Raw genomic sequence first — 15765 nt, forward strand, 5'->3', positions numbered from 1 at the left:
ACCATGTCTATGGTGTCTTTTAGTGTCTTTCTTTTGGAGGAAGGCATCCAAGTTACAGGCATTCTGCAGTGTCCTTCACTTGACAGATAAGACTCTCAGACCTACACAGCCTTGTGATCTCCGAGGGAGCTGCTGCCTGGCATTGCACTTCTCCAAGAGAACAGACAAACCTGAACAATCCCACAGCATTCGCTTCTAAAACAACTTCACTCCAGCCTTGCCGCCTCCCACTCCCTCTCCTGCAGGCCTTCAACCAGCCTGAATGAGAATACATACGCAGGCAGTGGCTATCACTACTGACAGACTCTTCACACTGCGGTCCACAACAGTGGCGTAACAATCTCCCAGAACCATTAGCAATGTACTTGGCTCAACGGCCTGGTGAAAGTAATTTTGGAATGTGAGATCATGATAACAAGCCAAGTTTTGCTGCAGCTTAATGTGATCTGTGGCATCCTAGCTGTACACATTATCTGTAGCCGTAATGCAAAGAACCTCACTCAGGGTCGGGGCCCCATCGTGCTATGCTCTTATGGACACATAATGAAGAGGCAGTCCCCTTCTACAAGGAGCTCACACATCAAAAGCCACTGTGGCCCAGTGTTAGAGTTAGGGACTGGAGTTGGGGCTCCTGTGTTTAATTCCTGGCTCTGCCACTAACTTGATACATGATCTAGTCACGTAAACCTTTTTGTGACTCAGTTTACCCATGTAAATGGGGAGTGATAATACCTATCTTGCAGAGTGCTGTTGAGCATAACAAGCGTCTGTGCTTTGAGATCTTCATACAAAAGGTACTAGAAAAGGACAAAGTGCTGTTATTGAGGCACTAAATAGAGAAGATAGAAGACTGCTCAAAAACTAAATATATTTACATGCATATAGAAGCAGGGCTTCTCCTGTCCTAGTCATTATCACTTAGCTTGGCTATAACTTTCCATTGGCTATTTCCCTTCAACCTGTGGGCCTTTAAAATGTCCCTTTACATGTCTGTAGGGCAAGCCAAGGTTACAACCCAACTGCAACCTTATGGCCACATTAAATCACCAACCGTTTCTCAAATGATGTGTGTGCACTGATGGCAAGGCCACTTGGTAAGTCTCTTTGAAGACAAACCCTGCAAAGAGCCAATTTTCCACATTGTGCCCAGAAAGCCTGCTTCTCCGCACTGCACTCCTCATCTGTCTAGCAGCCCGGGGCATATTGCCACCTACAATAAAATCTTAGTATCTTTTACATTAATCGTTATTAAAATGCATACAGAACGACAGTGCGTATAGAGAAGAAAAATAAACAGTGCAAAGAGCGAAAGTAAAACGGGCAGTGTTGTCTAGTAGACGGTGCACTGTACTGGGAGATAGGAATTCTTGATTCAACCATTGACCTCAGACAAGTCTCTTCTCCTTGGTTTCCCTGCCCACCCTTACAGTCTATTGTTATTATAAGCTCTTAGGGGCAGTCACTGCTGCTTATTATGCTTGTCTACAGCAGAACCCCGATTTCAGCTGGGGACTCGGGTTACTATTCTACTACACCTACTAAAAACACACCACAGCTTTTAAAAAGGGGGACTGAGTAGCTTAGGGGATTGCAAATGACACACAAAGCTTTTACCCTCTGGGTTGGCAGTTATAACCTAGACTGTTTGCACAGATGTTGTAGCCGGGATGGTCCTGTGATGGCAGAGAGACAAGCTAGGTGGGGTAATATCTTTTATTGGACCAACTGATGTTGATTTAAGGGACAAGCTTTCAAACTACACAGAGCTCTTCTTCAGGTCTGGGGAAGGAAATCAGTGTCTGAACTAAATATAAATTGGGACAGATTGTTAAGCATAAAGGGTAACATGTTGTAGGGGACCACTTGCAATGGAATAGGCAATAAGAGACTGTTATGGAAAAGGAGTCTGAAGTGGGACATTAAGAGTAAGCAGGTAGGTGTGTGTTACAAATTGTTGTAATAAGCAATGTATCCAGTCCATGATTTTTGGTATCCAGTAGTATTATGAATTTAATTCCCAGATTCGTCTTTTGAAGGTATTGTGCAGGTTTCCTTTGAGGACGGAGTATTGATCAGATATGGAGTGATTGCTTTGTGAAAAGTGTTTGCCCATGGGTGATTATGGTGTTCTGGTCTTTTATCATTTTTCTGTGTGAGTTCATTCAAGAGCATAGTGATTGTCTGGCTTCACCCACATAATTATTGTTGGGGCTTTTAGGGCACTGGATGAGGTACACCACATTTTGTGATAGGCATGTATAGGACTCAAGAACCTTGAGAGCTGGGTTGTGGGGGTATTGATCATTGTACCAGTAAATGTGTGTCTTCAGATTTTGCATCTGTTGTTCCGGCAGGGTCTGGTGCCACTTTGAGTTGGTGTGTCCTGATCTGTGGGGAGCTTGCTTCTGATGATGAGGTTGGGGAGTTGATTGAAGGCCAAAAAGGGGGGGGGGGTGGTCAGGAAAGATTTTTTTCAGAATGCAGTCCCCACAAAGTATGGGTTGTAATTGTTTGACGATATCCCGTAGGGTTCGAGTGTGGGGTGATAGGTGATAACTAGGAATGTTTGGTCAGTGGTTTTTTCCCCCCTTTATTGAAGCAGGTTCTCCTGGGACAATTGGGTGGTCCTTTTCATGTTGCGATCTACTTCTCTGGTGGAGTGTCCTTATTTAGTGAATAGTGTGTTTGAGTGCGTACCTTGGAATTTCTCTTTGAAGCAAATTCTGTGGTATATGACTGCCTAACTACAGATAACAGATTTTTTTAGTGTGTCTGGGGTGGTTGTTGTATCTTTGGAAGTAAGTGTGGTGATCTGTGGGTTTTTTATATATAGTCATTTGTAGAGTTCCATTATTGAAACTAATCATGGTGTTCAGAAATCTATGAGGTAGTTTAGGTTTTCTGTCCAGAGGATGAAAAGATCACCGTAGGTATCTCAGCTACATCATTGGTTTCATGGTGCATCTATCCAGAAATTCTTCCTCCATGAATAGGTTGGCATATTGAGAAGCCATCTGAAAACCCAGGGCTGTTCCCATGGTTTGGGCAAAAGTTTGCTGCTAAATGTGAAGTTGTGGGTCAGGATGAAATGGATGATCTTGGCAATGTTTTTGGGGTGGATTTTTGAGCGCTGTGCAGTATCTTGTATGTGAGGCCAGGAGCAATGCTGCCATGGTGAGGGATGTTGGTGCATAGGGAGGTGACATCCATAGTGGCAAGGATGGTGTTCTGGAAGAGGTTGTTAGTTTCTGGAGGAAGTCAGTAGTGTCTTGGAGCAAGCTGACCCTTTGTGCAGTCCTGATTTTCCTTCAGTAAGAGTGCTGTGGCCCGATATGATGGGTCTGCCTGGGTTCCCTTGTTTGTGTATCTTGGGAAGCATGTAGAAGGTCCCTGGGATGGGTTGTAGAGTTGTTTGTGAAGGATTTCACAGTATCTTTAAATTCATGTGTGAACTGTGGGGTGTGGGGAGGGGATGGGAGCTTCTTTTAGTTTTTAATAGACTCAGTGGTGCCAGAGAGTTGTCTGTTGGCCTTGTTGACATAGTCGTCGTGATTAAGGACTAAGATAGTGTTCACTTTTGTCTGCTGGTTTGACCACTATCTGGTGATTGGATTTCAGGGACTGCACGGCTAACTTCTAGGTTAGCCATTTTAATCGATTCCACTTCAGAGCAGAAAGTTATCACCACCACCGGAATGCTAGTTGGTGGCTCCTATGTATTAACGAATGGGTAATCACTATTCAGTATTTCAGTCTTGATCCAAAGCCCATTGAAGTCAGAGTCCTTCCACTGACTTCAAATCAAGTCTCTAGTGAAAAAAAATCCATTGTGTGTGGCAACCTCTCTGACAGTCTCAGCAGAGAGCCCAAGAACCAGATGGCTGAACTAATGGCTAATCCCTAGAGGCAGGTACCCCCAAGGACAGGGTTTAAACAGAGGTGGCAGCATGGACAACACTTTACTGACACATTACTGCCTACGTTTACTCTTTCTGCCACATTTGCTGTGCATGTTACTGGGGGGGAAGGGGCAGAGGCGGAGGACGTCCAGAGCTGTCAAACCAGGGCCAATTTTCTAAAGTGCTAAATTCTCCTCTACTTCATGGGCATATGAAGGATAAACAGAAGTTTGGGAGAAATTCAATAGCTAATGTGTGTATTCATCTATGCTAAAGCATCCTATTACTTTTGTTAGCCAGTGTTCCCCTTTTCCCAGCCTGATCCACCTGTTCTAACTTTTAGACTGTAAACTATTTGGATCAAGGACTGTTTATTCTCTGGCTGCACAGCCTTTGGCATAATGGGGCCCAGATGTGGTCAATCACATCTACTACAGTATAAACAATAAATACGAATATCTATTGCATTCTACACCACTGCACAAATTTTTTTAAAGAGAGAGAATCACCCTCACCATATATCCCCACCCCCCACAGACAACATGCTCCATTTCTATTTGCAAAATAGCCAACTTGTGTAGGAAAAGCATATCCTGGGATTGGTTTGGATTTTTAAAAAAATGTTTAGAGATAATCTTACTCCCACATACATTTATTAAATCTTACTCCCACGTCATTTATTAAATGCCTCTCTGGCATTTTCTTTTTCGCTTTCATACTACTCATTTACTATTGTGTTTGACATTCTAAGCTTTATAAATGGCAAGAGAAGCAGAACGGATGAGCTAAAATTAGCTTCCAAGTGAGAAGCAAAGCTAGAAATAGGCTCCCAAACAACAGTAGCCAAGTTACCTTTATTTTCCCACTATGCAGAATGACAATTTGTTGAATATGGGAGAGAGAGAGAGAGAGATCTCAACATTATGAACTTCAGTTGCTAAATCTGGAGGTGCAGTAGTGATGGCTGCCCTCTTCGCTGACAGACCAGGGGACCTCCAGAACTCAAAGCATGAGTTGCTACAGCTTGAGCTTAACAACCAAGTCTCTGTAGATGGGGTCTGCGACTTGTATCCTCTGCAAATTGGCACAAAGGGGGACCTATAACACGCACTTGCCAGCGGGTTGCGCAGTGGTCAGCCCAGGATGGATTTCTAGCTACTCAAGTTAAGCACTCTCCCAAGGCAGCAATCCATAACTAGCTGTGCGTCATCTTTAGGCACCTGCGGCTCTCGCTCTCTTTTGTGGATTTGGTATTTCATCCACAGACACATCATCAGTGAGATGAGTCAGTCTGGGCCTACCTCATTCATGCTCTACTCTCTCGTGGGCAACTTTTAAAATTAGTGCAGTGAAAGGAGCATCCAGAAAAAGATGCTCAGAGCATCGTGACTTTCGTGTCATGGATGGAGCAGGTGTGACACGTTTTGTTTGTAAGGATTCGTTTTAGTCATCCATGACCCCAAACAGCAGCCAGCCGCCCACACCTTTTTATCCCCTGCTCAGTGCAAAGCTCCAGTGACATCTTCACCCACCCCATCTTGTTGTTTCCCCTCCCTCTCTCACCTTAACAGGCCCTACACCTGGGATTCCTCAGGCATCCTTTAGCAGGTCTCCCAGCCCCTCCTCGCCCAGGAAGCATGGGAGGATAGCTGGGTAAAATTCCACAGCAGAACCAGAAGCTAGCTGAAATGTGAGTATTGTTGGCGAACTAGAGGCGGGGGCTCTTGCCCCTAAAGAATGCCCACCCCCTCTTTCCTTGAACTGCCTTCTGGGGCAAGGCTCAGAGGACATTGCGTAGTCTTAACCGTTCATCCCAGCGCCACCAGAGGGGGTAGCTGGTTAGTTTGTGCCTCTCTCCTTGGGCAGCCGTGTTCTTGCCCAAAGGTGAGGCATGTGTGTTAGTCTGGTGTATCTAGGGCATCTCAGCCTCATAGGGTTACAGGCCCAGTAAATATGGCAACAGCAGCACTGGAGGAGTGCCTAGTCCAGCAACACCAAAAAGGGAGATCAGAAGAGGTCTTGAGAAGTCAGGAGGGGAGGAGCTGGCCAGCTAGCCTCTGAAATACATGGAAGCGGAGAAGCAGGTAAGTGTCATGACCTACAGGTCTCAAATCTGGGTCTGCAGGGTCCCTGAGAGCAGCTGCACTCCAGCCCTGTACCTGGCAGTCTGCTGACAATTGCTTAACTGGGATCTGTGAAGGCTAGCCCCAGTTTGAGGCTCTGCCCCTGTGCTCCAATTGACAGAATCCCAGAGAGGCTGATTGGCCCACTAGCTCTACATAAGTCAGCAGCAAGAACAGGAAGCTGGCTGAACTAGACTCCACCCTGCTCCTGCTCCCTTGCATCTGACTCGTGGTTCTTATCTCCAGTTTGTCTCCTGCCTCTGATCTCATGATATCCTGACCTACCCAACTCTTGACTCCTGTCTCATGACTGCAGACTCTGGCTCTGGCTACTAGGTCTGGCTGACCGCTGCCTGGCTGAGACAATAAGATGGACACTGCTGAATACAGAGCAGTTACCATAGTGAGGAAAGGAGGTGGAAGAGAACATGCAAACCAAGCACTCCCTAGAAGAATGCTGGTAAGGGGTGTGGAAAGCCACTGAGCCTTCCCCATGAAGACAGAACTGCAAGGCAACCAAAGCCAGAAGGGCAGCTCTAGTAGAGAAGCTCAGTGCCAGCTGAAAACTGTTCCCTACTCCCCACTGAAGCCAGGAGGAAGGGGTGCAGCAACATCACACCCACTGAGAGCTATGTATTGTACAAACCCCACAGGGAATGAGAAACTGCTGAATAACTGCAGGACCTGAGAAGTTTAGGTCCTTCCTCCTAACCAATGCCCTGCACTTGAGAGCATGGCTTAAACACCAGTGTGTGTGTCTGTGTTTGATTGCTAGAACCTGTGACAGACACAGCAATGGTTCACTGTATCCAATTAGCAAGAATAATGTCTGCAGGAAAAATTGCACCACATTAGATTCTAAAGGGTGGGATTTTTAGAAGCACTCTGTGTTGACCTAACTCTAACATCATCAGAATTGATGATACCCGAAAACTGTTTCCAATGGAGTCAATAGTGAAACTCCACTGACTTCAATGACAGCAGAATTAGGACAAGGTTGAGTGCTTTTTAAGATCTCCCCATCACGTATAAATATATAGGACACATATGCAGCAAAAGAAACACGCAATTTGTTTGAAATTCTACAGCAGACCTGACATTCCACTACGAATGTATCAAATGAAGTGTCTCAGGCCGCTGCTTACTCACTTTGTCCTGCCAACGTGATATCTCTGAAGTTAAACTGGACTGTACTGCACGATTCTTTTTCATCTCATATCTGTATTACACTAAGTAGCTCACTGAGGGCCAGCATTGAAATCCAGGGAGCAATGCTGATTTACATCAGCTAAGAATCTGAATTTAAGAAAAACCACATAGTGTGAAATAACTGAAGTAATCTCCCAGATATTTTCTGCATCATTCCAAATTTCACATTTCATCCACTGCTAGTTGATAATTGCAAAATAGAACAACACCACCCCTAGATGAACGTGACATAAGGACAAAGCAGCATGAATTCTTGTGAAGGAAAATTATCCGCCTCTCGTCCATTAGGATTCTCTGAGCAGATTCCCAAACCAGCAAATAAAGAAAAACTGGCTGATGTCATTTATTCGAACTTTTGAAAATAATTTGACAAAGACAAAGATAAGAGGCTATTAAGGAAATGAAGTAGTCACGGGGTGAGAGGCCCTGTTCTACCAAGGGGTTAGAAAGTTCCTGTGGGTGTGCTCTTACAAGGAGTTAATAACCATACCCTCGATATAGCAGGGCACACCCTTCACTTTAACTGCTTTCTGCGAATCTTTACTGCTATCACTTGACAGGCAGAGAGAGGCAGTGTGGTCTAGTGGATAGAGTACTGAATTGGGACTCAAGAGAGCAGAGTCCTAATTCCAGGTTTGCCACTGACCAGTGGGGAGACCTTGGGCAAGTCACTTTTCCTCTTTGTTTCTCAGTTTCCTTGTCTGTTTAAACAAAAAACAAAAAATGGGAGGGGGTAGAGACCCCAACCTGCTTTGTAAAGTATTTTGAGATCTACTGATGAAAAGTGCTATATAAGAGCTAGTTGTTATACCTCTGTGTTTTTACAGCACCTAGTGGCCCCCAATGCTGATTAAGGTCTTTATTATACAAAAACATCTGCATACAGGGCCATTGTGACAAGGTGTGTTGGCATGGAAAGGATTTCCAAGTTCCAGTCTATTACTCAAGTGATCTGATGTCATATGACAAGACTGATTTGTTGCAGTTTTCAGTGTGGGATTTTTGGAAATAAAGCAAGCCCTGCAGAAAGCGATATGAAAAACCTATTTTTCCTTCACCGGCTTGCACTCATTTAAATTAACACTTTTACAATAAGCTTTAACTCTCTTTTTGTTAAAGAAAAATAATTAGATGGCTTATTAGGACGAACATCATTTAGCTAATATACAAAAGAATAAGCATTGGTGGCAGGGAGGGGTGTTATTTCAGCCCATATTTGTTTCACCCTGCATTTCTAAGTGTCATTGGTAGCTACTGGGAAACACTAAAATGTAATTGGCCAAAAGAAAAAATTCTGCATAAACCAGTCTAAGATAGGCAGCCTGAGCTAGGCACAAAGTACATTAAAGTTAACAGACCCAAAGTAAGAGCCGTCACCTCTTTGTGTAGACCCCACCTTAAAGTCTGAGCTTGACATCTCAACATATAGCATGCTAAGGAGCTGTTATTTTCATTTCAGATGCACATTGCAGTGAGGAACAATATGAAGAATATTATTTCAGTGCCCTGGGAAAAATTAGCAAGTCAAATATTGAATCAGGCCTCTAGCATATGCTAAGGAGATTGCTTTGATCTTATCCACACTAAAAGCTCTATTATTGAATTTAAAGTCTGTGAACACATATCAGACCACTATACAATGCATATCTGAATACATGTTTGAGAAGCAAGGGATGTTTTGACAAAGGGAAAAGAATATTTTAACTGAAAATATCAAAGTTATTGCATCGATTGAAATACAAATGATTTTTTTTTTCATCTGGCTAGGTGGCTTTGCTGACAGAGAAACCCCCTACCCAGGAGGAGACTGGGCTTTAGAAGAACTTCAGGAGTCATCTTGCTTCTGTATTAGGACAGGTGCATCTGGAGGTGCTTTCAAAGAGAGATGAGGTTACATGGTAGCAGGCTGACAAGTGCACCATGACTCTCTTTGGTTCCCTCTGGTGGACAGCTACAGTATTAAGCAGCACTGGGGCTTGTCTACTCAGGGAAATTGATCAGAATTAGCTTGTTCTGCAGTAGCTACTTTGGTCATTTCCCCTGTGCTGAGAAGCCTGTCCAGTGACCATCAATGGGGTTCTACTCCTCTTCCCAAACTCCACACGTTATATAGGGGAGATTGGGGGAAGTGGGATCATCAGGAGTAGAGAGACAGGAACTTGGATTCTTGGAAGACTATGGCACTTGAGAATAATTAAGTGGCCCTATTCGGATCATCTTCACCCCTATGGCTGCTGAGTCAAATTCTTGTTCTCTGATACACCTGTGCAACCCCATTTTCTTTAAGTACACCTTCCTCTGAAGTATCTGGTGTTGACCATGGCCAAGACAGGACACTGCTCTAGACAGATCACCGATCTGACCCAGTATGACAATTACTGGGTACCTGAGTAAGGAAAGCCTCCCTATATGCCCTCAGGTTAGTGGGAAAAGTAAGAGCTAAATAAGCGAAATTCATAATCCAGTGCTCACCCACTATAAAGACAAACATCTGACACAGGATGTCTAAAAACAATTAATTTTGTGGAGAACATTTTCCCAATGGACCACTCGGGCTTGGTTTTGTGATAAAGGGTACTACTGACGTGCATATTGGAAAAACTTACCATTTTATTGTTGATTTCATGAAAATGAATCTCACAGACTTTTTCCACCACGTCTTCATTTTCAAAAGTTACGAAGCCAAATCCTATTTATTAAAAGAGAGAAAGAAGGAAAGTATAAGGAAAATATTAATTATGTTAAAACAACAGAGGCTTCATTTAAATATGGCATTTTATAGGCGGTTTGAATTTTTGTCACTTTTCACACACACGTGCACAATGAGATCCTGCCCAGGACTACGGCTCCTAGAAGCTACAGCAATACAAATTATTATTAATAATAATAATAATGCACATAACTATACATACACACATATACTTTCTATTGTGCCCTTATGGAAAACTTTAATATATTACATGAATTAAACAAAATATCCAATATTTAATAGGGTTCTGTCCTTCCTATAGATTTTTTGATCCATCCTATAGAATGTTATAGACAACTATTTCCTTGCTACTGGATGGCTCAAAAACCTAGAGAACAGAAATAATTCTCTATTACATTTTATAGGTGTTTGGAGTAGTCCATACAGACCCTATTACATTTCTGTGGAACCCTATTGGTTTCAGTTCTTCTTAAATTCCAAGAGACTTCTCCATTAGGGTTGATTCATTAAGCGACAAAGAACAAACATTCAAAAAGGAAGAGAAAATGATTCCTCATTTACCCAACACCACCACCAGTGAGAATAAAAAAAACTAATGATTTCACAAACATGTATCAGCACTTTCTGTTTCTGTTTGCCTTTGAGCAAACAAGAAATTTAGTCATCTGTTATTTATAAGGTCAAAAGAGACTGGCTTTGCTCTCACAGGGAAGCAGTCACTATAGTAAGTGCTTCTTGGATCAAAGCAGGTCCTGGCTTGTCCTTTCAGCACATTGACACAGTGAACCCTAAGGGTCAGCCAAGATTTGGAGGTGGTTATTTGTCCCTTTCTTCCTGAATTACTTCCTCAAATACCTCATCAGGACATCCTGAGGCCTTTAAGAAACTATTAAATTTTAAGACCTCTGATCTGATCACTCATCTTTTCTCTACTGCTGCTTCAAAGGAGCTATGGATTTGGGCCAGTTTAAGGTTGTTTGATGCATGCTGTCTGCCCGCCAGCTATACACTGTATTTACTCTGTTGGGTCCATGCTATCTTAGACACTCCACACTAAAGAATTTTGGCAGCCAGCTACAGCTCTGCATATTGATTTTCACCCATCTTTTCTAAAAACAAAACAAACAAAAAACCCCACAAGGCACCACCGTGTTACTTTCAAGCACTCAATGGATAAATATCAAAATCTATTAAGACAACATGAAGGCTCCCAATAAAAGAATATAATAAACCCAAACTCCAAATTAGTACCAAAAAAGTATACACGATAATATAGGAACAGAAATGAATGCTGTACTCAAAAGTCCATTGCAACTCGTGTTTTAAATGAAACCAAAATGATGGTGAAGGGACAGGAGATAAATAAGCTCACAACTATCTAGTTTATTTTACATAAATAGTTTTGCACGAATAAACCAGCTGCACATGAGAAAGTTAGTATCTTGTTCACAGACACTGGGGAAGATACTCAGCTGGCACAAATTGATGGTGCTCTGCTGACTTCCATGAGCTATACTAATGCTAACTGAGCATGTGGCCTGCTGCATGGTACAAACCCAGAGATTCTTGTTATGAGGGAACACAGTACAAACCTTGACAATTCTCACTTTGCATCCACTAACCTGTTTCTTCAGTCCCAAAACCTGGCCCTCCTCACTTTGATTCTTAGCAAAGATTCTGCAGCTGTTAAGTCGCTATAGTGAAGTCTTCTATTACTATGCCTTCCATTGCTTTAACATACACAGTACATTGGCTAAAAAACTCCATACTAGCAAATAATTAAAACTAAACTGTGCTTGTCAGAGTAAGTGAACAAACTACATTTTGCAGTGCATTGCCCTTGAAGTTGTGCATGTGTGTTTGCTTATTCATAAATTCACAGAACACTGCTATTCTCAACGGGTCTCTCAGTGATTAGAGTGAACTAGCAAGGTTTAAGCACTACCGGTTGATTGGTTTAGGAACACAGGGTAATTTTAATACTGTTGAATGCTTTCCCCCGACACCTCTCCTTAGGTAAATTACAACTCGGAATGGTTTCAAAATATCCTAGAAGTCACAACATCTGACTATTATGTTACATTAACATCCAAAGATTTCCCTTTGCATCTTTGTTCAGAAAGCTATTTTCCTCAGTACTTCAAGCATGCAGCATCTTGAATCATCTTATTCAAACTGGTCCCTTTATTTGTCTTCTAAATTGCTCAGCTTAATTCTTCCTTACAGAGGACTGCAGTTGCAACTAAAATTTTGTGGTTAACGGACTAAACATGACATCCTAGGAATCTAGGGACCCACACTGTGTTAAGTAATTATTGGTGTTATTAGAGCAGCACACCACAGGGAACCAGTTTTGCCAAGCAGAATGAAATGTCCAGTCCAGTTCTGCAAGTCATTAATTGTTTGAGTTCCAGAAACTTCTTCATCATTAGTAACTCATTAGCGAATATTGCAGTAGAGGATTTCAGTTTCGATTTTTTTCAGGTCTCACTGCAAGTAACAAGAAGAGAAGGGGAATTTTCAGGAGATTAGAGTTAATATGCATAACTCCACCAGAAAACCCATCAAAATCATTACATGTTCAACCTAGGAAACAGGTTACTCCTTCCAACCTGCATCCATAAGGCAGAAATGCAGGTTTATGAAGAAATGATTTGTCTGATTAAAGAAGATAGACAGATAGCGTTCTGGATTTACAGGTTTTATAATAGGAATAACAGAACAATCCAATGGTGTCAACACTCATTTGCAGGTTTTTAAAAGAGCTACACCATTTCAAACATGCCTGTCTATCTGGCTTGATGAGAGAAAACAAACTTGATTATGTCTAAAAACATTTATTTCTTCCTCTTGTGGAAAACCAAAGAAGCAATGAAACAATTAACAGTAAATACTATTCCTTAACTGGGTAATCATTTTACCTAGTGGATGCATTATTATCTGCAATGAATTAGTTAAAGTGATGATTAACAAAGGAAAACAAGAAGAATGCAGGATGACTGCGCACTAGTGGCTAGATGGCAGGACAGGGAAACAGGAGGGTTCTGAATTATAAAGCTGAGATGGGACCATCAGCTCATTATGGGTGACATTCACTGTTGTGCGGAAGGGCCAGCACCACCTAAGTCTGACTTACAGGGTGAATTCACTCTTGTGACTTTGTGCTTCAAATCAAATGACTGTGGCAGAAACAAAGGTTAAATGAACCCCAAACCTTGGCCCTCGATTAAAAAAAATCATCAGGAAGTTGCAACAAAGCTGCAATTCCCAGTGTAAATACGTTACCCAAGTCCCTGTAATATGGGCATTAACCTGAAATTTTAAACCTAGCCAAAAACTTAAAAGAAAAAAACCCCTGATCACTGAAGTATATAGGTTTCAAATCATGCTACGGACTGCCATAGGTTTCAAGTGGCAACCTGTGCTGAACCATCTCTCTTCCTCCATTAGAAGAATTCAACATTCTATGACTGCACACGCCTCTTCTAGTTTCTATTTGTAGCAGCCCTTGAGGAAAATAAAAAAAAAAAAAATTTTATTTCCCTGCAGGGAGTAACCACCTTAGTTTGCTGCATTCCTATAGGGAACGAACCCATACTGGAGGGCCATGTCAGATCAAAACAAGAAGGAAGGGATGGATTCAAGCACTGGATTTGTAATACCTACTGCCCCTGGAACCACATAGTCACATCCTGACTTAGCCTCCAGAGAGGGACCAACTGAGTTCAAGCATGGAACTCTACAACAGCCCTTAAAATCAAGGTGCGGTCTGCTCTTTGTGGATAGGGTGACCAGACAGCAAGTGTGAAAAATTGGGACAGGATAATAGGCGCCTGTATAAGACAGAGTCCCAAATATGAGGGCTGTCCCTATAAAATCAGGACATCTGGTCACCCTACGTATGGACATAGCATTTGTCAAAGCAGAAGGCTTGTTCTCCCCTCCACCTCACCTATATACCAAACATCAGACATGGCCACAAATTCCCCTGCTGCTAATCTCCACCCCAGAGGTGGTGACATTTCAACAAGTGCTGTATGTTTTACAGCGTCTGCAGGATCAAGCCCGTAGCTTGCAAAGTGCAATAGGATCAATGGCACTATGCTCACAACAACACCTTTGCCTTATGATCACTGACATTTAAAATTGATTGGAAAGCATCCAGTAGCTTATAATCCACACATTTACAGTCACTTAAAACATACAGAACATTCACCAAGAGATCATATCATATTTTAAATGCATCAACTCCAAACAGATCATTTGCTCTGGAATCAAAACCTCATAAAGTAATCTGAGGTATATTTAAAATAAAATTTAAAAAACCCAGCTACCAACTTTTAACAACTGCATAAGAAAAATATTACTGTATGCATGCCCTTTTAGTCAGTATAATGAACATACACTCATTTTTAAATTACTCAAACTCTTCTAAAGCTTTCTGGCTCAAACAGTTGATTATTTCTTATGAGAGGTAACAGGAGTCAACAACAACAACAACAAACATTCCACAGAAAGTGTACGAAAGAGATTAATACAAAACAAAGAAAGCTGTTTAAAATGGTGACAAAAATAGGATTCCGGTTGTCAAGGAGCACACATTTTAAAATGAAATTATACTGCATCCTCCTGAATGAAGCTATTATTGGAAGCTAACTAGCTCTATTTAAGAGATAAGCATTTAACAGAGTTAACAGTTGGGTTTTTCCCCCCCTTGATTCAAATGAATAAAACTGAATATTCATTTGAATAATCCTTTCTGTAAAAGAAAAGACAAAGAATAGGGGAAATATATAAAGGAGGAAACAAATGCCCCCAGATGAGAGCGTCTGAGCCAAGTGAGATCACTGAAGGAAGCAGCGACAGGATTCGTGACCTTCAGGTGAAAAAAACCATTCCTTTATCATCTGCTCAAAAAAATCATTTAATCCCATTCACATATTGGTCAATGGCTGTTGATAGACACTGAAACTGGGCCCAGAACTTCTTCAGGGGGACTGATTGATGTAGTAAACACTATCACAGACAAAAGCAAATATGTCTAGATTCATTCTGTACACTGGTTTGGAAAGGCTAAGCATTCACATGAATGGATATTTATGTCACGTTCACTAAGCTCCAGCTCACAGCGGGTCAGAAAAATTGGGGGGGGGGGGAGGGATGGATGGAGGGTTCTTGTGGAAATGTTTTTAATTTTGGGGGGAAAATCAAAACCCTAAATATTTCCATTCTGAAATGCTGCCACAATTCCTCCTAGGATTTGTAGTTTGGCTGTCTCATGCTCCCAGTCTTCTCTAGAGGCTGGGTTCCCTAGCTTACATTACCCATGATGCACCACAAGCTCCTATCATGGTGAGGGGAGAGTGTACATCATGGCATCGGAGATGAAGTCCTCCTGGGGAGCCCATCCCATAGAGGAGAATGGGAACATGACGCACCCAAACAACAACTCCCATAAGGCACAGCGTACTCAAAGAGTAGTTATCAACGGCTTGCTATCACCTCTTCCACCCACTGTACTATGTAGCTAAACAGAGTTACTCTGTAGTGACGTTCTACCACAGTGCCCCACAAATGAGCGAAACACTGAAGCCATACAAGATTAAAACAATTTAAAATCAGCAGAAGTATAAATAAGTGCCAAGTGTCAATTGCTCAGAAAATCATGCTCCTGTGTGCTGTGTTTTGGTTTTTCACACTTGAAGTCAGCTATATTTCACACCTCTGTCATCACTGGAAAGGGCTTGTGTCAGCTTTGGTAAAATAAAGCCGACATGACACCATTGTTATGAGACACAGCTATTTTCTCTTGCCAGTTAGCAGA

The 15765-nt window shown here is 42.1% G+C and overlaps 1 protein-coding gene across 19 annotated transcripts in view; it reads right to left on the reverse strand.

Annotated features, from left to right (window-relative positions):
• Nucleotides 1-15765, reverse strand: part of MSI2 (musashi RNA binding protein 2) — a 378049-nt gene that overhangs the window by 81567 nt on the left and 280717 nt on the right. For all 19 annotated transcript variants that reach the window (XM_084651249.1, XM_084651251.1, XM_084651252.1 and 16 more), the window contains one exon: nt 9838-9920. In XM_084651249.1, the coding sequence (XP_084507375.1) occupies nt 9838-9920 (83 nt within the window). The remainder of the gene's footprint in view (nt 1-9837; nt 9921-15765) is intronic.

Source organism: Lepidochelys olivacea (genome assembly GCF_965140295.1).
Source record: "Lepidochelys olivacea isolate rLepOli2 genome assembly, chromosome: 17".
NCBI lineage: Eukaryota > Metazoa > Chordata > Testudines > Cheloniidae > Lepidochelys > Lepidochelys olivacea.